Source organism: Nipponia nippon, unplaced genomic scaffold, assembly GCF_047370975.1.
Source record: "Nipponia nippon isolate SJK-2023a ecotype South Korea unplaced genomic scaffold, ASM4737097v1 scaffold_3, whole genome shotgun sequence".
NCBI classification, from domain to species: Eukaryota; Metazoa; Chordata; class Aves; order Pelecaniformes; family Threskiornithidae; genus Nipponia; species Nipponia nippon.
Genome location: NW_028262347.1, coordinates 98,907,183 through 98,934,921, shown reverse-complemented (window position 1 = coordinate 98,934,921; position 27,739 = coordinate 98,907,183). Strand labels below are relative to the sequence as shown.

At 39.3% G+C, this 27,739-nt stretch overlaps 1 protein-coding gene across 6 annotated transcripts; it reads left to right on the top strand.

Moving 5' to 3' along the window:
* Window positions 1–16: 16 nt before the first annotated feature.
* Window positions 17–27,636, top strand: BMS1 (BMS1 ribosome biogenesis factor). Of its 6 annotated transcripts, XM_087765632.1 has the most exons (24): window positions 17–114; window positions 594–889; window positions 1,285–1,475; window positions 2,951–3,030; window positions 4,560–4,748; window positions 5,243–5,385; window positions 7,571–7,692; window positions 11,192–11,388; window positions 12,115–12,251; window positions 12,784–13,589; window positions 14,805–14,906; window positions 16,063–16,220; window positions 16,764–16,845; window positions 17,825–17,901; window positions 18,920–19,102; window positions 20,810–20,998; window positions 21,606–21,786; window positions 22,307–22,365; window positions 23,369–23,491; window positions 24,538–24,685; window positions 25,604–25,779; window positions 26,250–26,411; window positions 26,621–26,673; window positions 27,118–27,255. In XM_087765632.1, the coding sequence occupies exons 2-23, from the start codon at window positions 714–716 to the stop codon at window positions 26,630–26,632; spliced, it is 3,693 nt and encodes a 1,230-aa protein (XP_087621758.1). In that variant the 5' UTR covers window positions 17–114; window positions 594–713; the 3' UTR covers window positions 26,633–26,673; window positions 27,118–27,255. The 6 variants fall into 6 exon arrangements, with proteins under 6 accessions (XP_087621758.1, XP_087621755.1, XP_087621759.1 ...); XM_087765629.1 differs by lacking the exon at window positions 26,621–26,673 and having other exon boundaries at window positions 27,118–27,636; XM_087765631.1 differs by lacking the exons at window positions 17–114; window positions 26,621–26,673 and adding an exon at window positions 123–492 and having other exon boundaries at window positions 27,118–27,636.
* The last annotated feature ends 103 nt before the right edge of the window (window positions 27,637–27,739 follow it).

Genomic DNA, 27,739 nt, shown 5'->3' with positions numbered 1-27,739 from the left:
CCGCAGCCGCTTCTCCCGGAACTCCAGATGCAGCCGCTGTTTCCGGGGGGCCGCCATTGCGGGGCGGGGCGGTACGGGCCCACGCGGAGCGTGCGGCGCGGTGCGGCGGGGCAGGTAGGTGGTGGCGGCCGCGGCGGGGAGCAGCCCTGCGGGATGGCCCTCTGCCCCCGCCTCGGGGGGCGTGGGGCCGGCCCGCGGCGTGCCCGGCAGCTCCCTGCCGCGGGCGGCGTTGGAAATCGGTTTTCTCTGGAGGAAAGCAGCGGCCCTCCCCCTGCGCCGGCCCGCACCGCCGCTGTGTGTGAGGAGCCCGCGCCGCCGGGAGCAGGCGGCCGGCCCGCCCGGAGACCGGCGGCCCGCCCGGAGACCCGCGGCCCGCCCGGAGACCCGCGGCCTGCCGGGCACGGAGCGCGGCCTGGGCCGAGCCCTGCGGCCGTGGCGGCCCCGGCCAGTGCGCACGGCCGGGGGTCAGCCGGGAGAGCTGCTTGGCGCTGGGTGGGCTGCGGCGCTTTTCATGTGCGGCCAGGCAGCATATAAACTAGCTGTTCTTTCAGGTGGTTAAGTAATGTTTACACGGTGCTGCTGTTTGTTCACAGGTTTGCTGTATACGTGTGCTATATTTGCTAACTGCATTTTCTTCCTACGTGGGGCGTGCACAGTATCACACAGAAGCAATCTACGTCATGTTGATTGTAAACTATTGCTGAAAAAGTAAGATGGAGGAAAAAGAGAAGAAAAAGCATCGTGCAAAGCATAGCGGGCCAAAGGCAGAGAAGAAAAGGAAACGTTATCTCAATGACCTGGGAATAGGAGATGAGGAGAATGCACGGAAGAGAAACCCCAAAGCCTTTACGGTCCAGTCTGCTGTGCGGATGGCCAGAACTTTCCATAGGTAAGAAATGGGAATTGGTTATAGAGCATGCAAGGTCCGCTGGATGGATAGGTGTTGGCTGGAGTTTCCTTGTTACTTTGTGTAGAAATACGCATAGTGTAGTTTTCACTGGCGTGCTGACATAGCTTTCATCATTCACCACGTTGTGTTTTAGTTTATGCGTGTGTCAGCAGTGTGATGCTTTCTGCATCTGTGTTACATGGTACAGCTGTGTTAATGGAAAAAAAAATGTGTATAGCTTCTTAAACTTGGTGGGAGTTCCATATACATATTAGTATCTGGGCTCTTGGTGAACCTTTGTGTGTCCAAGCTTTTGCAAATACTGAAGACTTTCAAAGAATACATGTTGTTGTTTTTTAAGTTCTTGTATTTATTCGTTACAAATTTCTTCTCAGAACTCAGGATTTGAAGACTAAAAAACATCACATTCCTGTGGTTGACCGTACTCCTTTGGAGCCGCCTCCTGTGGTGGTGGTTGTAGTTGGACCTCCCAAGGTCGGGAAGAGCACCTTAATAAAGTGTCTTATTAAGAACTTCACAAGGCAAAAGCTGGTTGAAATCCGGGGTCCTGTTACAATTGTTTCAGGTGAGAACAAAGATATGAGAAATGGAAATGCTTATTTTGCACTTTGTATTTGGCTTGCTTTTGGAGCTAGGATGCGTTCATGTTCTCATAATTCTTGGTCATTTTTAAGAAATCATTTGGATGTGTTATCAGGCATACTTATTAACAGTAAAAGAATAGTGAGATTTAGGCTTTTAGGGGACTTGTCCCTTTAAACTTGTTTTCCACCCTGCTGGGATCCCAATTCTGTTTGGTTTTTTTTGTGTTTTTTTGTTGTTGTTGTTGTTTGGGGTTTTTTTAATCCGTTCTGGCTTTTTTTCCAGTTTCTTCCATTGCCCAAACTTTTCCCAGGTTTTCCTTTTCCATTTGGTTCTGTTTTACTTTTTGAACTGTTTTTCTCTGGCTTCATCCTAACCTCTACGCAGATTTCCCATGCTTTCAGGTTCCGTGTCCTATAATCCTGTCTTTGTGTCCCTTTCTTTCTTAAGCCAAGAATTAATTTGCCTAGCCACTTCCAGTTATATTTCTCCACCTCACCCCCTGGTCAGTTCATTTTCCTTCTTGTTAAGGTTTTCGGTCCCACTTTCCACTTGTCTTAGTCTGTTCCCTTCATACTTTTCCCTGAGTATTACCGGGGGGCGTCATTGAGGTTCTAGGGGGAGCACAACCCACAGCAGCTCAAGGAACCAGTTTGTAAGGGAGGTCTTGCTTGGATGTAGAGAACTGTATGTTTGGTGCAGGTAGACTCTTCAGAGACTTTAACTAATGAATCTCCGTTTTTCAAGAAATAATTGACAAATACGGGAAAGAAAAAATGGAAAGAAAAATTCATGTGTTAAATTGGATTTCCTAATTGGTCTACTGGGACTCAAGGGTTGAATTTTGCTAATGATAACCTGAAGAAAAAAACCATGATACCTGTTGTCTATAGTTGTTTAAAGTTATTCCTGTTGTCTAAAGTTCTGTTAGCTAACTCAAGTTAGTCAAGCCAAGTTAACAGTGGGTACTTTTTTCTCATTTGGATGCATGTTACGAAATTTTTTGATTTGTAAATCTACTCTTTTTTTAAAGGCTAGAACAGACTGTATTTTTCCTAATAATATCACAAGAATAAAAATATGTGGTACAATAAAATCCACAGTACTAATGCTGGGGTACTAAAGATAAAAGAAGCAAGGATTTTATTTTTTTTCAAAGTAGAACCGCGCCCCCCCCCCCCCCCCCCCCCCGTTTTTTGGAAAAGACCGAACAACTCCTTTGAAAACATGTACTCTATCTGATCATTTTAAACCAAAAAAGTTAAAATTTAGCAGAATTATAAACATTTGAAAACAGGCACTTCTACAATGGTGCATGTTGGATGATCAACTTGGAGACAAGAATTTGAGTCTCGGGTACTCTTAAGGAACTTCAGGAATGTGACCTGAAAAGAAAACAGTGCACTAATTAGTTTGCTCCCTCTGTTTCAGTTTTTGATTCTTTAATTCTGTTTTCAGGTAAAAAACGCAGGCTAACTATTATTGAATGTGGATGTGACATTAACACAATGATTGACCTGGCTAAAGTTGCTGATTTGGTAAGTTAACAATAGCACGTGATTTCTACTATAACTTATATTGAAAATACTACCTTTGGCTGGACTGCACCCATGTCTGATTTCTCTGCCCATTGCTATCAAAGGCAAAACTGTCTTTGGTTTCAGAGAGAACAAGACTAAGCTTGACAATAAACCTGATGTTCTGGAACAACCCCTAGGACTTTCCTTATCCTGGGGGTGGGGAGAAATAAAGTGTGCGTGTGGTGGTGGAGAGGATGTGGAAGAAGGGAAATGCAACTGAACTTCATTGCTAATGCAACTGGTAAACTTTTAATGGAAGATCTTGTAACAAGCCAAGGTGATAAAGTGACTTTTCATTAAGGGATTTGGTCAAACCATGTCAAATCTGAAAATGGTTTTTAGTGAAAAAGTTTTCAACTAATGTATAAAGTAAAATATGTATTAGTTTACTATTTGGTTTTATTTGATGCACTCGGATGTCTCCATCTTTGAAGATTGCTGTGTAGTAATACAATTGATTTCAGTGGCGTGCGGTCACCATTGTAATTTACTTGTAGCTTTTGGTTCAGTGGATTGCATCAACTGATCTTGGGACCCAATGCACGATCCGTTTGTCTATTTAGAATTTTACTTTACATGTGGATTTGGAGTATATTATTCATAGCTGATTAGGGTTTGGGATCCTTATCTAAATATTAACTATCTAAATAAATGCGTGCACTAATCCAGATATTGTTCTACTTGCATGTTTTCCACTTGAGGAAGGGAGATGTATTAAAAAATACAATTTTTTTCTGTTAGTAGATGTGATGGATGTTTGAGATTCTGCATGCACGTGGTGATGCAGAGAATCTATTTGGTTTTATTGTTAGGAGGCCGAGAATACACAATTGCTTGCAGATCTCTGTCATCAGTTCCCCTGTGTTTTAAGTTCTTAACTGCTGAGGTCCTAATACAACTTTGCTTCCATTTTCATGTGACTGTTGGGTGCTGTTTTCCTGTGTCAGTGCATTTTAGTGAGGTGTAACAGTAATTGCAACGTGTGAAGTAAGTTTGTCTCATTTTACCAAAAGACTTGGCCTTAAAGGCATTAGTGCATCCAGGACACAGATATAAAAATTTTATTAATTTTCTCAGACATTCTTTCCATATTGGAAGATAGTCAATTTTGCGTATTTTAAATTCACCAACTAAACACCTGTTCAGACCTTAGTATGATGCTGTAAGTTATTGCATTCATAGAGCAGCCTTATTCTTCTGTAGTTTTCTCAGAGGCAACAAGCAAATCAAATCTACATAAAGGAGATTTGATTGACTGGAAGAAGAGATTTGATTTCCTAAGCCCCACTAACTTCTAAAGCAGCTAAGATCTATACTTCAATTAAAAAGCCAAAGTTGATTTTCAGGTTATATGAAAATAAAGAACAAAACTTTTTGCAAGGTTTTGGTTCCCAAGAAGCTTATGACTTTAAAGGTGCGGTCTTTGAAATTAGCTCGTGTGGGTACTGTGGTATTTTTATAGTGAAATGTTGATGTTATGTTTTCAGGTTCTAATGCTCATTGATGCCAGCTTTGGATTTGAGATGGAAACATTTGAATTCCTGAACATTTGTCAGGTACATGGCTTTCCCAAAATGATGGGAGTTCTTACCCATCTGGATACATTCAAGAACAACAAACAATTAAAGAAGACTAAAAAGAAGTTAAAGCACAGATTCTGGACTGAAGTGTATCCGGTATGACATTCAACATTAATTTTTCCATGTATTTTGCATTGTGGAAGCTAAATTAAAAGTGGGGCAATACTTCAGCATTTATTATGTTCTTACATCTTTTAAATAATACTATAAATGGACAATGCTGGTGTCGTAGCAGATTATGTAATCTTTCTTCTGTTTGTTAAAATACTTGTGTAATTATTCTCTATCCCAGTGTGACTAGCTACTAAACATGTGATATGAGTAAAAAGGTATGTTATGCAGGTGCTATACTTGTAGGTCTGAGAAACAAATTAACCTTTGTAGGAGTTTTTCTGGGTATGAATTGTTTTCCCCTAAGATTTAGGGGGCAGTTTTCATGTTGAAGTAAACTAGTTAGTTTGATCTTTTGGAACCCATTGTAACCTGCAATTTCCAATTATGATTTGCAAATTAGAATTGCATTACCTTTTTTTAGTTTTGTAGGTATTAAATTGATGTTTAATGTTTTTATGTCTTTTTAATGTGTTTAGGGTGCTAAGCTGTTTTATCTGTCTGGGATGGTTCATGGAGAATATCAAAAGCAGGAAATTCACAATTTGGGGCGTTTTATCTCAGTTATGAAATTCCGACCTCTTACTTGGCAAACGTCTCACCCGTATGTTCTCGCAGACAGGTGCGTGCATTTCTCTATGTTCTTCAATCTCAGCATAGATAGCACCTTGCTGTTTAAAAAAAATGATATTAGAGCCAGTCAACTCTATGTGCACATGAGTATTTAGTGTTATCTAGATGGCTTTGGGGAAATGACAGCGTACTCTTCAGGTTTGTGCCAGTAACTTTAGCCATTCAGTTTTCACTTGCATCGGATCAAGTAGATAGGCCTTTGGTATATTGTAAATCCTTTTGAAATGCAGAAAAAAACCATAATCCTGCTTGTTAGTGATTACATTGAATTTCTGTGGAAAAGAAACAGCATTCCAGCAACTTAACAACAGCTGGCGAATTAGTCCTCTGAGTTCCCTGGGTGGAAGTGCCGATGTGCTGGAGGGTAGGAAGGCCCTACAGAGGGACCTGGACAGGCTGGATCGTTGGGCCGGGGCCAACTGTATGAGGTTCAACAAGGCTCAGTGCCAGGTCCTGCACTTGGGTCGCAACAACCCCATGCAACGCTACAGGCTTGGGGAGGAGTGGCTGGAGAGCTGCCTGGCAGAAAAGAGCCTGGGGGTGTTGGTTGACAGCCACCTGAACATGAGCCAGCAGTGTGCTCAGGTGGCCAGGAGGGCCAATGGCATCCTAGCTTGTATCAGGAATAGTGTGGCCAGCAGGACCGGGGAGGTGATGGTGCCCCTGTACTCGGCACTGGTGAGGCCGCACCTCGAGTACTGTGTTCAGTTTTGGGCCCCTCACTACAAGAAGGATGCTGAGGTGCTGGAGTGTGTCCAGAGAAGGGCGATGAAGCTGGTGAAGGGTCTGGAGCACAAGTCTTATGAGGAGCGGCTGAGGGAGCTGGGATGGTTTAGTTTGGAGAAGAGAGAGAGAGGGAGACCTTATTGCTCTCTACAACTACCTGAAAGGAGGTTGTAGTGAGGTGGGGGTTGGTCTCTTCTGCCAAGTAACAAGCGATAGGACAAGAGGAAACGGCCTCAAGCTGTGGCAGGGGAAGTTTAGGTTGGATATTAGGAAAAACTTGTTCACCGAAAGGGTGGTCAAGCACTGGAACAGGCTGCCCAGGGAAGTGGTTGAGTCTCCATCCCTGGAGGTATTTAAAAGACGGATAGATGTGGTGCTCGAGGACATGGTTTAGTGGTGGACTTGATAGTGATAGGTTAACAGTTGGACTCGATGATCTTAAGGATCTTTTCCAACCTTAACGATTCTATGATTCTATTCTATGAACATCCCTTCTGTTCCATCTCCACATATAGCATTTGATTCGCAGTATCTTTGGAACATGAAAGTAATATTGATGGTGGCTGTGCCTATCTGAGAAATTACCTCATCTTTCATATTTTATTGTGAGAATGCTTACAGTTATGACTAAACTCCCAAAAGAATCCAAGGTGTCTAGAACAACTCTCTTTCAAAGCTCTAATTCTTTAGAAAAAATTGTCAAAGAAGTAGGTAAGCATTGTGCAAAGTCCTGCAAAATACATAAAGCAAAGAGAGGGAAGATGAGAAAAAATATTCTGTAGTCTTCCAGTAACATTGTCTTAGGTTGCTATAACTGTTACTATTATCTGGGTTGTTGGGTCAGTTTTAAGCTGATCTGTAGCCAGAACGCATGTCCCATCCTCTTGTGCATTTGTGTTGCCTCCCTCGTGCAGTATAGAAAGGAGCTCTGGAAGGACTTTTCCCCCTCATCTGCTTGAAAACAGCCAATCTTTTCCTCTCCCCTTTCCTGTGGTAGTTTTTGTGTTGCTCACCACCATTATTAGGGAAAAGAAGGTATTGTGTGGCTGCAGGGAAATGCATCTTTCAGCTGTCTTAGGGTGGTTATTCTGTTTTCTGTTTAATGGCAAAATTGATTTGAGGAGGGTTGTGTGTGGAAAGCGTATAAACAGTACTTAAAATGTGCTAAGCAAGCAGTACGTGTTCAGTGAAATGCCAATAAGTCTTCTGGAAATATATTGTTGAACATGATTATACAAGTTTTAAAACACAATTTTAAGATATTTTTGAAAGATCTTTTTTTCCCATGGATTTTTTTTCTTACATTAATTCTATTTTGATTATTAGAGTCTGCAGGGCATGCAGTGGCAGCAGTGATGCTGCCATTCTCCTTTCTTGAATTACATTTTTTCAAAAGTTACTATTAGGACTGCTGGATATTCTAACTTCTTTTTTTTAACATTGGGTAGAATGGAAGAGTTGACAAACCCAGAAGATGTTCGAATCAATCCCAAATGTGACAGGAAGATATCACTTTATGGATACTTGAGAGGAGCACACCTGAAAAACAAGAGTCAAATTCATATGCCAGGTAATTTATCAGATTCCTAAAACTGTTGTTGTACTGATCTATGAATAACAACATAGCTGTTGCTGTTTTTATTGTGGAATGATTTGTATCTTTAAACTGTATGTTGTAAAATAGATTTTTCACCTTTCTAAATACATGTTACGCTTTTGGAAATTATTTTTCATAATATAAATTTTTGTAAAAATAGATCCTTGTAAACAGTTTTGCTTTTAAGTGTGCAGTTTTGTTGCAGTGTTAAACACAATATTGGCAGTCTCCAAAGTTTTTCAGAGGTGTATTGCTTTAAAAGGTGCTTGAAGTGCAAAACATATCAGCCCTAATAGTGAAAAGTAAATTTGGCTTATGTAAAATTTCTCATATTCATTGAATAAATTTAATATTTTAAGTGAATTATTTAAAAGCTTAAATTCAGAAATAATAACTTTACAGACCTACTCAGAAAAGTAAGTTGCTAGTTTTCTTATTTAAAAACAAGCAAACAAACCCAAAGCTTTGCAGTATTCTGGTGAACTTAAGTATGCTTCCCTGAGGTCAGTGGTAACGCAGAAGAATTGGATGCTCGATACAGAGCTCGCTGTTGATGAATCACTGAATGCTGAATTTTATTTTTTTTAATCTCTTCATGGTTGTCGTGGTTTAACCCCAGCCAGCAACTAGGCACCACACAGCCGCTCACTCACTCCCCCCCGGTGGGATGGGGAGAGAATCAGAAGAGTAAAAGTGAGAAAACTCATGGGCTGAGATAAAGACAGTTTAATGGGTAAAGCAAAAGCCGCGCGCACAAGCAAAGCAAAGCAAGGAATTCATTCACTACTTCCCGTCGGCAGGCAGGTGTTCAGCCATCCTCAGGAAAGCAGGGCTCCATCACGCGTAACGGTTACTTGGGAAGACAAACGCCATCACGCCCAATGTCCCCCCCTTCCTTCTTCTTTCCCCAGCTTATATACTGAGCATGATGTCATATGGTATGGAATAGCCCTTTGGCCAGTCTGGGTCAGCTGTCCTAGCTATGCTCCCTCCCAGCTTCTTGTGCACCTGGCAGAGCACAAGAAGCTGAAAAGCCCTTGACTAGTGTAAACTCTGCTCAGCAAGAACCAAAACATCAGTGCGTTATCAACATTATTCTCATCCTAAATCCAAAACACAGCGCTCTACCAGCTACTAAGAAGAAAACTAACTCTATCCCAGCTGAAACCAGGACAGTATCCACCCCTTATTCCATACCATTTACGTCATGCTCAGGTCCCACATTATCCAATACATCCTCATTAACCACCACCCCACTTATTTTATGGACCATCCCTGTAAAATGTCTGTAAAATGTCCATAAATATCCACAAATGTCCACATAATGTCCATTGAGTTCATTTAGTCCGTGACTTTGGGCTCCATCTGTGATGGTGGTCACTCAGGACAGGAGAGGTGGTGTGTTGCGTGGAGTTATTGGGCACCAAAGCCAGCTCAGGTTGGGTCACTGCTGCACTTGCACTGCTTCTTGTAAGGCTTCTTCTCCATTGGTTCAGGTGGTTCCTGGTATGGTAATTCCTATAACATGCAACTCAGATCATGGGTTACAACAATTTAAAGGTATTTCCATTACAATCTCCACCCCTGGCCCCTTTGGGCCAGGATTAACATTGCAAGGAACTCCTCCCCTTGCTCCTAGCCTGGCTAGCAATAAGGGGTTCTTGCTATAGTAATTCCCATAACATGCAACTCGAATCCCAGATTACAACAATTTAAAGGTATTTCCATTACAGTCTCCACCCCTGGCCCCTTTGGACCAGACCATTGGGCTTAACACTGCAATGGACTCCTCCCCTTGCCCCTGCTCCGGCTTGGACTTATCCACAGACTGCAGTCCCTTAGGGGTTTACCTGCTCCAAGTGGAGCCTTGTCTATGAGCCACAGTCTCTCCAGGGGTATACCTGCTGCGGCATGGATTTATCCACAGCCACAGTCACTTAGAGGTGCACCTGTTCCCACATGGCCTTCTCCATGGGCCACAATGCTTTCAGAGATACACCTGCTCCAGCGTGGCCTTGCCCGCAGACACAGTCTCTTCAGAAGTAAACTTGCTCCACCATGGCCTTACCCGCAGCCACAGTCTCTTCAGAAGTAAGCTTGTTCCACCGTGGCCTTACCCGCAGCCACAGTCTCTTCAGAAGTAAGCTTGTTCCACCGTGGCCTTACCCATGGCCACACGCTTTGAGGTGCTCCAGCATGACCTCATGCACAGCCACTGATGCCTCAAGGCGTACCTGCTGCAGCATGGACTTATCCACAGCCACAGATGCTTCGAGGTGTACCTTCTCCAGCATGGACTTATCCTTGGGCCACAATCCCTTCAAGAGGTATATCTGCTGCGGCACAGACATAACCATGGCCACAGATGCTTCGAGACATACCTGCTCTGGCATGGGCTTATCCACGTCCACAGATGCTTCGGGGTGTCCTGCTCCCGCATGGACTCATCCACAGGTCACAGTCCCTTTGACTCGAGTTCACACTGGAGTTCCAGCCTGTCCAGTACAGCAGCACAGAAACAGCAGCGATGCCCTGGCCATCTGCCAGACCAGGCGCATGGCTGTTGTTGTTATCAAAATGTTCCCAGGCACAGCAGAGTAAGATGATAAGCAGTTCAGCAAGCAGCAAAAGCAAAAAGCAGCCACTAACGAGCACTAGACTCTAATATACAGTAAGGCAAGCAAGCCCCATGGCAAGTACAGAAGCCTGCCGATTAATACCTAAACAGCAATACCTGCTATAACTTCGATCTAGCACATTCCAATTAAATCTGTCGTTATCTCGAACCCTTTGAGCCCCACGTTGGGCGCCAAAAAGGACTGTCGTGGTTTAACCCCAGCCAGCAACTAGGCACCACACAGCCGCTCACTCACTCCCCCCCGGTGGGATGGGGAGAGAATCAGAAGAGTAAAAGTGAGAAAACTCATGGGCTGAGATAAAGACAGTTTAATGGGTAAAGCAAAAGCCGCGCGCACAAGCAAAGCAAAGCAAAGCAAGGAATTCATTCACTACTTCCCGTCGGCAGGCAGGTGTTCAGCCATCCTCAGGAAAGCAGGGCTCCATCACGCGTAACGGTTACTTGGGAAGACAAACGCCATCACGCCCAATGTCCCCCCCTTTCTTCTTCTTTCCCCAGCTTATATACTGAGCATGATGTCATATGGTATGGAATAGCCCTTTGGCCAGTCTGGGTCAGCTGTCCTAGCTATGCTCCCTCCCAGCTTCTTGTGCACCTGGCAGAGCACAAGAAGCTGAAAAGCCCTTGACTAGTGTAAACTCTGCTCAGCAAGAACCAAAACATCAGTGCGTTATCAACATTATTCTCATCCTAAATCCAAAACACAGCGCTCTACCAGCTACTAAGAAGAAAACTAACTCTATCCCAGCTGAAACCAGGACAATGGTGAATTGTACAAATTTCAGAATCAAAACTTTGTGAAAACCTTATTGCTTCCCTTGTCTGTCTCCCCAGGTGTAGGAGACTTTACTGTGAGTGATGTGAGTTTCCTACCAGACCCCTGTGCTCTACCTGAACAGCAGAAGAAGCGTTCTTTAAATGAGAAAGAGAAACTAGTGTATGCCCCTCTTTCAGGAGTTGGGGGCATTGTATATGATAAAGATGCTGTTTATATTGACCTTGGTGGAAGCCATGCTCATGAAAAAGAAGAGGTAAGGGAATGCTGTTGGTGATTTGATTTCTCTTGCACAATGTAGTTTTTATCCTTAGAGTCAAAATAAGTGTTTAAAAATAAGCTGCTTTAAAATAATCGATCCTTATACATCCGTAGTGGGTAATTTCTTTTTCTCCTCTAGTGATATCAGAGGAGGGATATTTTTATTATCTCTGTGTAAAATATTGTGCAAAACATTTGAAGGGTCAGTTAAAAATAAGTACCTAAATCTAGCTTCATAAACTTTCCAAACATTGACTTAAGATTTATAAAAACTCCTGGTACTGGGATATTATCACTCTTATTTTGCAGGGCAGGATGATTGTGGGAGAACACTTACAGGATTTGACTTGTCAAAGGGAGAGGTGGAAAACATTTGCATACAAATAGATTGAATTGAGCTGTTTTCGCCTGTAATGTGCTAAATGTTAAATACATTTGGGTCTATGGTAATGTGTGCTTGCCGATACTTACTGTAGTGGTTGCATCCTGTGAAGGAGGCCCTCTTTAATTCTTCTTGGGTTAATATTGTATGCATTCTTGAAATGTGAAGAGGGGAAGAGAGACCTTGCTATTCTGAGAAAATGTTTGTTTAAAATGCTTTGGAATTTTTTCTTGCATATGCATATTTCTACTGTTTTAGGCAGATTAATGACTGCTAGCTGTTCATTAGACATTTGTTTATTCATTTTAATTGAAAAGTAAAAAAATCTTGGCTTTCCAGGAGGAAGTGAGACCAAATCATGAACTAGTTCAGAGCCTCATCTCCACACATTCAGCCATTGACGTTAAGATGGCATCAAGCAAGGTCTCTCTCTTCATGGACTCCAGACCCTTAGGTTCAGAAGATGTAGGAGAAGAGTAAGTTTTGAATGCTGAGCAGTGTTTGAGCATGAATGAATCTCTATTTTCAGGCTCTAATTTAGGAAAAATTCTCAGTAGAGCATAGTTAGTAGAATGGCTTATTGTCCAGTTCTTCCTCTTCTGATACTACTCGTACGTCACATGTATTTTGAGATAGGAATAATTGATATTGGAAAAGTTTTGCAAGCAGTATGGTCCTGCCTTCCAGGAATTCCTTGCTGATATAGCCCTAAGTAACATATTTCTGTTTTTCTTCAGAGTTTTGTAGAATGGCAGTCATAATCTTCAGTAAAATTCATTGCATAGCCTATTTTAATTCCATGGAAAATGAAGAATTTTCTTGGAATTGTTATGGCTATAACATAGGGTGTGTTCTTGAATTAAGAGGCATTCTGTACTTCAAGAACTCCATTGTCTTTTTAATGTTCTCCATAACCTTGCTCTGTTTAAAAAAAAAAAAAAAAGAAAAAAAAATTTAAGATATTAACATGAAGCTTCATTGTTTCATTAAAATTTCCTTGTACTTCAGGTTTGTGATGCCAAAAGAAGAGAGACAGATTGATTCGAAGACTGGAAGAGTACGTCGGAAGGCATTATTTGAAGAAGAGAAGGAAAATGATGATGCAGTAAGTGATGAGGAAGACGACCAAGAAGAAGAAGCAATGTCTGAGGATGGAAGTGATGGTGATGATGAAGATGATGCTGAGGAAGAAAGTGACAGAGAGCTATTAGGGGAAGAGATGGCTCTTCGGAGAGCCAAACGTCTGAAAACAGAGGTGGCTAAAGAAGAAGTTGTGAATGAACTGCCAGCATTTGCAGACAGTGATGATGATCTTGAGATGAGTTCTGAAGAAGAAGGAAATACTGCTCCTGAAGAGAATGAGATGGAGGAAGAGGAGGAGGAGGAGGAGCAAAGGACTGATGAAAATGAAAGCTCAGATAGTGAATTTGAGGCTGCAAGCAAAAGACCAGCTGAATCTAAGCATCGTGAAATAAATAGTGAAGATACAGAAAGGAGATCACAAATCTCAGATCACAGTCTGAAAAGAAAAGCAGTGCTCACTACAGATTCGGGAAACTGCACAGCAGAAGAGGCATCAGAATCTGAGGTTGAAAACTCTTCCCTTGATGAGGGCGATGATGAAGAAGGATCACAGGATGAATTAGATGTTGAACAGTCAAATAGGAAGGGATTTTGGCACACTCAAGCAAAGAAAGCTGATAGTATTAGACAGACTAAACTTAAAGCTGTGGAAGCTGAGGATGATGATGTGGAGAATCTACTGAGAGAGGAAGAGTATGAAGAAAAAATAGATTTTTCTGCTGACACAACAGGTAGACTATAAATGTTAAAAAATTTTACTGTCCATTTTTAATTGGGTTCATTGTTAAAGGATATTACAATTAGTAAATATTATATAATGTTGCCCCTTCAAAATATATGTATAGTTGTTAAGTGGCAAACTTCAAGTTACATTGTTAAAGGATATTACAATTAGTAAATATTATATAATGTTGCCCCTTCAAAATATATATATATGTATAGTTGTTAATGGCAAACTTCAAGTTACATTGTTAAAGGATATTACAATTAGTAAATATTATATAATGTTGCCCCTTCAAAATATATATATATGTATAGTTGTTAAGTGGCAAACTTCAAGTTACATTGTTAAAGGATATTACAATTAGTAAATATTATATAATGTTGCCCCTTCAAAATATATATATATGTATAGTTGTTAAGTGGCAAACTTCAAGTTACATTGTTAAAGGATATTACAATTAGTAAATATTATATAATGTTGCCCCTTCAAAATATATATATATGTATAGTCGTTAAGTGGCAAACTTCGAGTTAGGAAGCCTGGGATTATCTGCTCTTAAGCCTTTGATTTGCAATGTAGTAGGCAGGTCTTGGGTTTCTTTCCTCTAAAATGTAGGTGATTCATTTTATAAACTTTATTGATTCTGCATACATTTCTCTCTAATCTTTATGGCTACGTGTGTAAAACAATTTTGACGCTCTATTGCATTTAGAAAGAATAAAACATTCTTGGGGAAACATTACTAAAATGTATTGACTCACTGAGCATTGGAACAGGTTGCCCAGAAAAGTTGTGGCATCTCTATCCTTGGAGATAATCAAAAGCTATCTGGAAATGGTGCTGGGCAACCTGCTCTAGGTGACCCTGCTTGAGCAGCGGGGCTGGACAAGATGACCTCCAGAAGTCCCTTCCAACCTCAACCGTTCTGCAAGTCTGTGAAGAAGACATGTATCATCATGAAAATAATAAAATCTGTTATTATTACTAATAATATCTTAAAATTTTGTCCTAAAGTAGGACTCATCAGAAAAAAAATCAGTGATATAATTTGTTAGCCACAATTTATGTTTCTGTGTATATGTGGAGTATGAAAAAAAGAAACTGTGGGTTCTGTCTATACTTCTTACGCCTGCTGTGGTCATGTCCTTATTTAAATTATTTGTGTAGCTCCTAACTCTTGTTCTTTTTTTGGAAGTAGAATGCAATTTTTTTCCCTTTTCAGGTGCACTTAAGTGGAAAGAGGACCTTACACAGAAGGCAGCTCAGACCTTTCTAAGACAGCAAAGTTCAACCCCCAATCTTCGTAAACTCATATATGGAACAGGTATAAATCTGTTTGGAAACTTGTACTGTCTTAATGTGTGGTAGCTTTTTAGCTGTTACTAAGTTTGCAAGTCTGAATCTTTGAGCACTGTCTTTTGGTGGGAGGCTTGAGGAGAGTTAACTGACTTTTTTTAATTGCTGATACTCATTTTCACTAATATTTGTAATAAAGACAGTTTTTACTTTTCCAATAAAAAGCATTTTTAGCTCATTTTCCAGGCTACTCGATTGTTACTCATGTTTTCTGGTACAACTGTTTCCTCCCAAACATTTAAAGTTTGTTCATTTATATAATTATCTGGTAGGTATTATGCAAATCCATTGTGATAATTGATGTGTTTCATAAAGGGATGTTGATTGTTGGCTGTTTTCAGGAATTTCTGTTCCAATGACTGAGTGGAATATTCTCTTGGATGTGACTTAATATTATGTCTGTAATAAGGGTGTTGGTCAAGAGAAAAAAAAAAAAGCTAGCTGGCTTAAAAGGAAGAGAAAATGACTATTTATGTAATTTGTCCTGTGTAATTCACAACTTTTCCAGTAGTTTTCTGAGTGTACAAACCTCATCATGCAGAACCTCTGTAGAACACAATAAGAATTTGGCTTTTGTAAACTTTTGACAGTGCAGGAACGGAAAGATTTGCTGACAGATTCTCCAGTCCAATATTCTTGATTTACAGACTAGCTTAATGTCATTTCTATTCACAGATCATTTTAGTATTGTTTCTACTTAGGATAATGAATGAACATGCTGTGTTTACTTATTGGGCAATGTTTTTTCAGATGATTCCAGTTATGCAAATAGAACCAGATTTCACGTTGTTCAAAGAAATTCGAACTATGTGGAATTTGTGAAAGGAATTACATGTTTCCATATGGAACAACTGTACAGCTGAAGTTCACTGTGTTTACAGTGTATAGTATCTCCCTGGTTGCTGCTCACCTTATTTTGTCCCTGTGAGCGTATTAATTTAACTCTTACACTGGATCAGTGTACCTTTTTCTTGAGTCATATATTTAAAACTATTTTTAGTTTGCATCTTATTTTTCCTCAGACTACTGCAGGTATTGTGAAACATAAGGCAGAAGAGAGGTTGTTAATGAATGTAATCCATGTACTGTGGGGGAAATAATCACAGCTTGTACGTTTCATGTAGCTGTTGAGGATGAGGACCATGAGAGGGAGGATGCAGGTGATGAACTTGGAGGTTTGTTTCATGTCAGCCGTCCAGACAAAGCATCCAAACAGAAGGCTAATGCTCTTGACTGCTCCAAATTCCTGATAGAAAAGCCGCAAGACTGGAATTTAGAAGAGGTAATACTATTGGATAATTGCTTCTGCATATCCTGCACTGCTTATGTCCTGGCTGTGTCTCATAAAGTACTACTGAGCTGTCATTTAAACAGACCTAGGGGAGCTACAGCCAGAGTGTCGTATCTTCTACTCGCTGCTGTTAGAAGTATTTACTAGCTAACAGATTCCAAGGTCTGTTCTTACAGGAATGGAAAGTTAGAATAAGTCAATGTAATGCTTGGCTCTCTTGACTAATTGGTGGATCATAGTTTGCTATTTATTTACTGAAAAATAAAAAGCAGGGGAATCGTGAGTGAAAATATGATGTAGGGTAGAGACCTTGTTAGTGTAAAGACCTTTGGGAAAGAGTTGAGTTGGCTTCACATTCCTGCTTTTGCTGAGGCATTGTGTAGTTTTGGTAATGATGTCTTGATGTGGAGCTGTGTGTGAGAATATCGGATTATCTCTGAGGTGTTATCTTTGATGGAGGAGCGGGGAACATATTGGAGAATGTTTCTGTTGATGACAAGCTGTAACTACCAAGCAGTGCCACTTATTTTGCAGGTTATGAGCAGTATTCGAGACTGCTTTGTTACTGGAAAGTGGGAGGATGATAAAGATGCAGCAAAGTTGTTGGAGGAAGATGGTATGTGTAAGACTTCTAAAAATGATTAATGTGTACAGGATTATGAAGAAAAGTATGACTTTGTAGTTCTGTCTGTAGAATGTTTTGCATTAGCGATACACTTGCAATTTTTTTCAAACTATTATGTAAAGTATTATACAGATAATATAATTAAACATTGCTGTAAGTCTCTGTACAAACAGTAGGCAAGTAGCGCATTCTGAAAATTTACTCTCTGAAAAACAGGGTATATAATTTAAATGAGGAAATGGAGTCCTTAGTCAACACTTGGCTGTGCCAACTTTGAGTTATGTATCCGAGTTTAGCTATTCATTCTTTACATGTGGTTTATTCTTGTGCAAAGTCTTGGTGGAAATAAGCAGAAATTCTTTTTTAATGGGAAGGCAAACTGGTCATTCACATTTGTCTGAAAAGTGAGATCTATCTTCATATGTTTTGGAGGTGTTGTTTTTGTTTGTTTTTTTAATTAGAAAATATTTAGAAAATTTTAATAATATGACTATCATATGCAGTGCAAAATGGTTGTGGTTTGACAGGCTTCTGTAAGCATTTTTTTTTAACTTAATTGTCTGCTATATTTATTTTTTTAATTAATTTTATTTTTTTAAATTAAAGATTGGAGCATGATTGCTCTGCTGGTGTCTTGTGTCATCAGAGTGCTAGCTAATGTGTTGTGTGGTCCTTTGGAATGATATAAACTTTATGTTTTTGAAATCATAAAGGTATTGAAAGGAAAAAGGAGGAGCCACTGGAGTTCAGCTGAGAATTTTCAGCTGAAACTATAGAGACGGCAGAACAGACTTATAAAACTATTGATGGGAAGAAAAAATATTTGGGCTGAAACTGATCTACAAAGCAGTACTGAGAAATACACAGTACTGAAAATATGAGAAATTGTATGGAACAATACAACAGAATGGTTAACTGCAATATAAAAGAAAGGTTAACTGTCATATATCTTGGGTACTTATTGTTGCAGAAGAACTGTATGGAGATTTTGAAGACCTTGAAACTGGTGTTGTGCACAAAGGAAAGCGGGCTGCTGAAGGAGATGAGGTCTGACCTCTGTTTTCATGTTCTTTAGCAACATACATGTGTATGAGTTTCTAATCAAGTGATAGGCATCCTATGTAATAAATTCAGTTTTCATGAATCAGTAGGAAAGAAATCAATGGGAACAAGGAAGAAAAGGTATATGTATTACAGACTTTGGAACCTACAAATACCTAGAACAGCATGTTTTTAGTCTCAAACAGCATTGTTGTTTAACGTTAATTATGTAGGAGAAGTCACCTCACTTAACAGTAGGTGTCAGGCTTAATCAAGAGCTGGAGGATCTGGAGGTATGAGAGAAGTATTTTAAAACCAAATGTAATTATAACTGTTTGTACTATGTCACTTCATCTGATGCAGAAGATTACAGAGCTCTGTTTAAACCTAACAAATTGTGGAAACTGACACAGTTTCCTAGTCATTCCTCATATCTGCATAAAAGAGGCGGGTGGAAGCAATTTTATGCTGTGACTTGGATATCTTCCAAGAACAGAGCTGTAGTTGTTTGCGACTATACAGATTGAAAAATCAAAGGGTTTTTTTGGACTGAGCAACTTGATGGTTTTGCATTTCATTGTAAAACTGAGGTAACCATTTTGGCAGTTTTCAAGTGCTCTATGAACAAACTTCCTCCTTTCTGGCCTCTAGAGCGCTGCCTTCCAGTGCAGTATTACTCAATGCTATCAACAATTACTTCTTTTTCCTCTTTTATTATGTGTGTTTATTTTAGCTGTAGAATACCAGATAGGTCAATTCTAGGGTCTGTTCCCTGACATTTAAATGTTAAGAAGTTTTCTCAGTGAAAAAGGATATGATTAGATCATTAAATGTTTTGGTCATTGCTGAAGTTATATCTTCTTGTAAGAATAACTTACCAGTTTCTGTCTAAAATTGAAATATTTTTGGAGTGTCTAATAATTTGCATTATGACAAAATATTGATAATATATATTAAACTGTTAATCAGAAGGGGTTGTTTTCAACAAACCATTTTACATGTTTGATAACTTATTGTTGATTAGTCTGGAAGTGAAGAAGAGGAGGAAGATGGAAAAATGTCCAAACCAGAACCTGAGGAGGAGGAAAAGAAAAAGGAGCGCATGGACAAGAAACGGAAACTGAAAGAAATGTTTGATGCAGAGTATGATGAAGGGGATGCCACGTACTTTGATGATCTTAAAGAAGAAATGCATAAACAAGCACAGGTACAAGCTGTTAACTTGACAATTTATTTGGCTATACATCTTCAAAAATACCCTACAGAGTTTGCCCAAAGGTTTTTTGCTGGAGACACACATGACATTCAGAAGCTACTTCAGAAAGTACACACAAAGAAATACATGCTTGCAATTTTTTATGGTTGAACTTTGAGTCCATTAGTTGGAAAGAAAAACAAGCAAACAAGCCATACAACTGAAAGCTTCATTTAAATTGACTTAAGTAGTTAACCATGTTCTAAATCACTGAATAAGTCAGGATGCATCATCTAGACTTTATCTGCTTAAAAGTTTTTAACAGTTATCCATTTGTCCCTTAGTGGTTGAACTAGAATGACTGGTCTCAAAAAAAACTCCAGAACATGAGAGAGAAGGTTCCCCTTCAGGAAGAGGAGGTGGGCGGGGTGGAAAAAAAGGCATCCATTTATGTTTAGGAAGGCGAACACCTTTCTTGTACTAATTTGTGTCAAATATTTTCCCAGTATTATTTTTAGTGTGATTTTTGCAGTGTTAATGGATAAGTAAGTTCCATGTGGCAGTCTTTTTCATAAAACTGTCAAATTATTTTGAGGAAAAAATAATTGATGACTATTGCTCTGTACGTGTGGTAGTAGGAGTCTTCAGGTAACTGTATCCAGAATTGGAGGATTTTGTTCCAGGCCTTGTTTTTTTAGATGAAATCTTGTAAGCTTAAAAGTAGCTTCTTTCTTTGGCTGACTTGGAAGAACGTTGCCTTACATTGCTAACAACTTCACTGTCTTCTCTTCTGACAAAATCGTTCCCTAAATAGTCATTAAATTAATCATTACCTTCTTGCATTAGCCTCTGTCATAAGTGATCATATGAGCTCTGGTATGCTGATGTACTTACTAAGAGCACTTAAAGCATAAAGAAGGACATTCCAGTAAAAGAATACGAGGCAATTTACAACTGTTTGCTTGGGGTCTGTTACAGAAATACATATCAGCAACACTTCTACTGCAGGACGGAAGGGCAAGGATCTCAAACTGGGGATGTGTAAAGGCTTCTAGAAAATAAACTTGGACCAGAAGATTTGTGCCATATCTCAATACCTTGAGAAATGAAATTAATAATTAGTTTGCTTAAATATGGTGTCTTACAGGTAGCTGAACATCAGGAGCTAAAACAGGAGGGTGAGGCTTCTGTTATTCACAAGGGTATCTTGTGAAATATTTACACAATACCTACATTCGTGTGGTACAGAAGAGCTTTCAAAGATCCTTTTGATGATATACAGTGTGAGGATGCACAGAAATATTTTTAGGCTGCTGCGTAAGATAGGAGCGCAGCCTCCTTATAAAGTGACACCTTAAAGATCAGGACGTTAACTTTAAAAGGCACTTGGGCTCCTGAATCAAAAACGTACTTTTGACAGTTGTATCGTTAAAATCCAAAGTCACCATTATGAAAGGTATATCAGAAGTCACTCAGTCATTTGCTTCTCTTGGGTACTGTCTTTCAAGTAGACTAACAGGCCCACTTGGGATTTCAAATTGGAAGGAATTCATGGTAGCAGAGATCTTGCTCTGAATAAAAAGTCACAAAACCTATCAGATCTTTCCCAAAAGATTTATATAAATGTTAGCATGTCTTAAATAGAACTGGCACCTCATGAACAAGTTGTTAATACTTGAATTTTGTAAAACACGTGGTGACTTTCTCTTTGTCACATAGCTTAATCGAGCGGAATTTGAAGATCAAGATGATGAGACCAGAGTGCAGTATGAGGGCTTCCGGCCTGGGATGTATGTTCGAATAGAGATTGAGAATGTCCCATGTGAATTTGTCCTGAATTTTGACCCTCATTATCCCATCATCCTGGGTGGTTTAGGCAACAGCGAAGGAAACGTAGGATATGTACAGGTATGTAGCCAAAGCTGTGAGTGCACTTTAGATCGGTACACGTGTTCTTCAGAGTGTCTGGAGTTATTTATTTTCTGTTTGTTAAAGGTACAGTAAACACAGAGAGAAACCTTCGTCTCTGTCTCTTGAATAGGGGGTTTGTGTTTGACACAATTAACTCTACAGTAGCAGACTGATTTTTACAGGCTTAATTGGGTAACTGGAAGAAGAAGTTGGTGGTGTTTAACGTTTATCTGCAGAGATGTCTTAGGACTGATGTCTGATATTGTGATTGCTAAATTGCAAACATGTATTGTACTCTGAGGTTTGTGGTCTATGGACAAGTAGCTATAGAAAAGTTACTAGCACATATATGTTTGGTTCTTTTTTTTTATTTACTACTTGCTCATATGCATACAAACATGACTTCAAAGTGAGTGAAATACTGATTAGCTTTATCTTTCCAGTCAACCTAGTGTTAATGAGAATGTTTGAAGATACAAAGCTTACTCAATAAAAAATTCTAGCGTAGATGAAAGTTGCTTTCAATCATTCCTGAAAATTAAGGCTTGAATTTCAGAATTAATGTTATTATCCTGTAATAGCATTGTTCATCTTTTCTAATTAGTTGCGCCTGAAGAAGCACCGATGGTATAAGAAGATACTTAAGACACGTGATCCTTTAATCCTCTCATTAGGGTGGAGGCGGTTTCAGACTATCCCCATGTTCTACATTGAAGATCACAACGGGCGTCACAGGCTTCTGAAGTACACACCACAACATATGCACTGTGGAGCAACTTTTTGGGGTGAGGGTGTTCTGGAGTTACTATCCTGTATCACTTAATCATTGTAAAATTCTCAAGCTTTACAGGATGTATCAGGAAATACAGCCAGTAGCTTTTGGAATGAGAAGTCTTTAAATAAAGTTGTGTTCCCCGCAGAATATAAAATAACACAAAATAGCATGAGAAAATAGGCAATTGCCTATTATTTATGAATTATTTGGCTTTTAATCAAATTCTGAGCAATCTGCTAGGTTGTGTTGTATCAAAGAGGAACCTGATCTGATGGCTGTGTGCAGAGAAATGCATGCATTATGGGCCCAACCCTGCAGATGCTTCTGTACATGAGTAACTTCTTGTTAACCATTCCTTTAACTTTCGTGGGGCTATATATGTGAGTAGTGGGTTGAATGCTTTAGACTTTTCTTTGGTTTTATTCATTGAGAATATTTGGCACATATTTGTAATCTTTCTGACTTTAAATAGAGGCTAGATGTTGTGTAGTAAAGCTTTTAATAAATTTTTAAATTTAATTTCCTTGTAGGGCCCATCACTCCTCAGGGGACAGGATTTTTGGCAGTTCAGTCTGTCAGCGGCACAACGGTAGGTTTGTTGTCACAAAATGTTGATTACTGCTTTCCATGGGTCTTTGGATAAAATATATAGATTTGGGGAAGAAGGTTTATGTATGGTAAAGCAGTGATGTTGTAGGAACTGAGAAAGTAGGTGGACTTAAGCTTTGGAAAGTTGTATTGTGATGAGATAGGAAACTGGATGGAGGCTTTTTTTTTTTAACAATTTTCATCTGCTACACTGAAAATGACAAATATTGCTTTATTATTTTCTGTGGAAGGATTTATACCTACTTGATTTTCAGGTACTAAGTATTTAGATAACTTTTAAAACCTTTTTACAGGATGAGATACTGATGTTCCTGTTGAAAAAGTTTGCCCTCAGCGTAATTTCTCTGCATCTTGTTAGAATGTTTATGGATATCTGAATTAATTGAAATAGTGTTAAAGCAGTATTTATCAAATATAATCTTGTTGCATATATATTACCGAAAGGTAGATTTATGTTTACATACAACCTATAAAGAAAGCTTTGCATGGCATTGTCATGAGCACAACAGTAATCAGAGTAGTGATTATTATCTGCTTCCTAAAATACACCTTGTTTAAGTCCTATTGCACAGTCATCTTGTTTATATGTATTAAAAGGCTATTTTTGTCATGTGTCCCTAGCATAATATAGCGACTTACAGCAGTGCACAAAGCACTTTTCCTTTGAGACTTTGTCTGAGTAAGATTCTGTTTCATAAAGAGAACACAGTGATGTAGATACCAAGGACTCTTAGATTGCTTCCAAGGTAATTAGAATGGCAGTTCTGAAAATCTCATTAGCAAATGGTAGGAATGTTATGTCAGCAGCACCTCAACTAGTCTGTATGAAGTCAATTTGCATTTGTCATGCTGCTGTACTCCTGTAAAGGTTATAAATTCTGTACTCAAACTCTAAAAAGTAGTGAAATTGTATCAGTGAAATGGTTTCTTCACTGTTTGGTAAATATACATTCAGCAGTGTCTTTCATTTCTGTGTGTTTCAGCCTGATTTCCGGATTGCTGCGACAGGAGTTGTGCTCGATTTAGATAAATCCATAACTATTGTAAAGAAATTAAAGCTAACTGGTTTTCCATTCAAAATTTTTAAGAACACTTCTTTTATTAAGGTAGGTATGTAGATATGTATACTGTAAAACCACATGTACCTATGATAGGAAGGAATGCAACCTGGGACTCCATCTGTCTTTCCCGAGGCAGAAGTTCCCTGTAATTGTTGCATAGTGTTCTGGATCTCAGTAGCTGCGTGGGTTTTTCTGAGCTCTCTTCAGTGTAGTCTCTAAAGGTACTGATCATTAGCCAATTAATATGAATTACTGTTAACCAGACAAAAATTCTGGAACAGTCTCCTGGCTCACATTCAGTGTGATTTTCCCCGCCCCCCCTCAAACCCACTGATTAGCTTCCCACAGTAGCAGACACCTCTGGAGAATGTGAACCTCTCCCTGGTGTCATTCAGGCAGTTTGATCCCACTGAATTTCAGCTCTGGGATCAAAGATGACTTCTAGCAGTGCTTAGGACTTCGCAGTTCCAGTTACAAAAGTATTTGAGGCAGGAAGTGTCGCAGAAGTGAATTTTCGTTGACCTTCTAGCTGTCCTTAGTTGGGCTTTCAGGCTCAGGAAGAGGTTACGTTATTCTGCATTTGGGGAAGTAAGAAACTAAGCACTGATCCCAACAGTGAAGCACTCAAGCATTCGCACTAAGCATACACGGAATTTTTTCTGGACTTCCCTGTGATTTATGAAAGAAGCACAAACCTTGTGGAGCTATATTGTATTAGAGTCTCACAGCTAGCAACTTAAGGCAGCCTGCTTGCTTTTAAGGTATGCTGTGTTCCAGCAAATAACTTTAAAAGAGAACTGGACAGATTCCCTTAAATATGTTCTGTTTTAGATTTTTAAATGTATATATTTAATGCTAAGAAGCCTTGCCTGTGGTATATGACTCTAAGTAGATTACTTTTAGTAGCTTGCCTTAAAGTCAGCTCAGTAGGATTTTGGTATGATCAGCACTCTTAGTATAAAGACAGTTTTATGTTCTTCCTATTTCTTTATAAGATATGCTTGTGGGAATTACTTATCTTTTTGTGGCCTACATAGGTCACAGAGAGAGACTTAGCATCTTGAATGATGGTGGGTAATTTACACTTTCAGGGAATGTTTAACTCTCAGTTGGAAGTGGCTAAATTTGAAGGTGCAGCGATTCGTACTGTGAGTGGTATCCGAGGACAGATCAAAAAGGCCCTCCGAACTCCAGTAGGTGCTTTCAGAGCAACATTTGAAGACAAGTTGCTGATGAGTGGTAAGTTGCACTTTCCATGTAAGTTATCACACAACTTTCATCCTGCTTCACAGATTGAAAAGCCGTGTCTCAGAATCTCTGGAATCTGATAATTGAGATGTGAATTCAAAGAGCATGAAATACCTGGTGAGATGCAGAATGTAATTTAAAAAAAGTACATTTTATGTTGGATTTCTTTCAGTTATACTCAGAAGTCATATAGTATGCAGATGAAAAGGTTTTCTTAGAGACCTATTTCTCTGAGTGTTTTAAAGTGTTTTACACAGCATGGTACGCTTTTCTGCTTGAACGTGAGGATGAATTGTATTCAGTGGTGCAAGTGCTAGAAGGACGTTTTTCTGAGAAATCCCAAGAGTGGCATTGTAACTCTAGTTAAGTTTTTTTCCCCTAACCTTTTGGGGAAATTATGCAGGGGATAGGGGTAAGTGATCTCCTGTGTTTGCTGAGCATCACTGTAATGTTGAGAACATGAGTTTATGCTTATTTGGGTTTATATGACCTCTGTTTTTCTAAACCCATCGAAATTATGGATAGTGCAAAATAAAAGCAAGTTCTTTTATAAAAATAGGCAGAGGAAAAGCAAATTGTTTTTGTCAGTAATAGTAGAGGCACACATAGATATATGAACTCTTGCTAGTTCTTTAATTGAATATGAATAATGAATAGGGTGGTATTCAGCTGGCTGCTCTTCAGGAATATGTGCTCTTTATGACTTTATGGGGTTTTACAGAATCCAAGTGTACACATAGTTACATTGGTTTTGCCTGACATTGAAGAGATCTGGTATATATACCAAACACAATACTAGCATGCGGTCTAGGTGTTAGTTATCTGTTCTATTCAGGCAGTCTGTGCTCGGAGTGTGGATGTGATGAACTGTGTTCTTACAGAGCCGAGTAACATTTCCTTTTATTTCAGATATTGTCTTTGTGAGGACTTGGTATCCTGTTTCTATCCCAAGATTTTATAACCCCGTAACATCATTGCTGAAGCCAGCAGGTGAGAAAGATAGTTGGAGTGGAATGAAGACAACAGGCCAGCTGAGGCATGAGCGAGGCATCAAACTGAAACAAAACAAAGATTCTCTCTATAAGGTATATTTGATATGTCTTTTAATTTTTTTTTTTAAACCAGTGATCACAGTCAAATTTGCACTCTTCCTCAGACCTGTGCAGACCGAGAGTAGTGTAAATATGTGTTCTTACATATGCATGTGTGACTTCATATTTTTATCCACAAGGCACAGTCTTTCCTGGAATGAGATGGGAATAAAGCAGTGGAAAGGAGATTGTTGTGGATCAGTGAGAGTCTATAAAGTGATCTGCAGGGGAGAAGTCTTCTCCAAAAGCTTACTGAGACTTCTGTCATAGTAAAATAGCGGTAAACATATCATTCACAGTCTGGTGCAAGGACATTGGAGAACGTTTATTGAGTGTTTGGGTGGGGTTTTTGGTGTTGTGGTTTTTGTTTGTGGTGTTTTGTTTTTGTTTTTTTCCTGAAAGATGGAAAGTAAAAGCTTTTTAAGATCATGAATCTTATATATGTTCTATATCAATTCTTTTAGCCTATTGTGAGGGAGAAAAGGCATTTCAATAAGCTCCACATTCCTAAAGCACTGCAGAAGGCACTGCCTTTTAAGAACAAGCCTAAGAATCTTGAGAAGAAAGGCAAGACTCCAAAAGACCAGTGGAGACCAGCTGTTATCAGGGAGCCTCATGAAAAGAAGGTAATTATCACTTATTCTGAAACAAGGACTCCCAAAGGGTAAATGTGTTGCTTAGACCATTTCTAACTATTGTTTTAGCACTTGAATCTACTGCGAGTGCTAAAGACATATGCTTCTAGTGAAAAACAATCACCCGCAATTTGTTTTGTTCCTGTTTGGCACGCATATGGAACTGGCTTTGAGTGGATGATGTCTGTTTTTCAAACTAGGAGGTCACCTGAAGCCTGAATAGGACTTTTGTCCTTTTCACAGGACTTGTCAGGTATTTCAGTTGGATGTTGTGCTGTCACGTTATGGATGACTTAAATTGGCAGCTGCGGTCTTTTATTTGACTTGTCATTGCTATGCATTATTAACAAAGACGGGGCTTGAAGCAAATGCTCTGCTTCAGAAATTGAGAATTATAGAGTGCTTGCAAAGGCAAGAAGATCCAAACTTCAGTTTAAGTGTTCTATAGTAGCAATTAGGTATAGCCTTTTAAATAGTATCTAACAAAAAATCAGAGTTCACAAAAATTAAGCCTTTGATTAACTTCCCAACAATATAAAGGATTAAACCATTTTAGAAATTGGGTAAGAGGTGCAGAAATAATTAGGAACTTGCCTTGAATCTTTGATTCATTATAGGGCGCTCTGCTGAGGTTAAACTGTTTCTTGCTCACCAAAACTGAACTGTTTGTATATTGATTCTCTATTTTCTCTTTTAGATATCAGCCCTACTCAGTGCTTTGAGTACAGTGAATAATTACAAGATAAAGAAAGCCAAAGTAAAGCATCGGGAACAGCTTAAAGAATATCTCAAAGTTAAGCAGAAGGAGGATGAACAGAAATTCAAGAGGCAAAAGGAGGCTAAGAAAAAAATCTATCGCATACTGGGACAAAGGGAGAAAAAGAGGCAGAAGTCTAGCTTGAAAGGATCTAGCAAGGGAGAGAAGAATATGTAAAAAATTGATCAGATTTTAGGCCAAATGAGGAAATGGGGTAGCTGTGCAATTTTCTGCTGAAGAAACGAAAAGGCCTTGGACTAGACTAGACATGCTTTCAAGAGAAAAATGCAAATATGACCTTACTCAAGCTCTTGAATACATTTGGCAATGTATATAAATAAGATGTAGAAGTATGGATTGTGGTTTTTCTACATGATATTCCAGAGGACTTTGTATTTCAGTATATTTCTATCCGTACTGCACATTGTATCTAGCCAATAAAGTATTTTAATGTCAATTACAGAATATTGTTTAAGTGTTTTGTCTTAGTATTCTGTGGGAGAGAGAACTCCTCTGGATGTCTCCTGAATGGGCTTCTGTGTTGGTAGTACTTTGAGCCATT

Bases quoted from the DNA above. Each gene is read 5' to 3' on its own strand.
- BMS1 (XM_087765629.1), top strand. From the start codon at position 714: ATGGAGGAAAAAGAGAAGAAAAAGCATCGTGCAAAGCATAGCGGGCCA. The intron at 1,476-2,950 runs GTGAGAACAAAG...TTCTGTTTTCAG, and splicing joins TCCTGTTACAATTGTTTCAG to GTAAAAAACGCAGGCTAACT. The intron at 25,780-26,249 runs GTATATTTGATA...CAATTCTTTTAG, and splicing joins ACAAAGATTCTCTCTATAAG to CCTATTGTGAGGGAGAAAAG.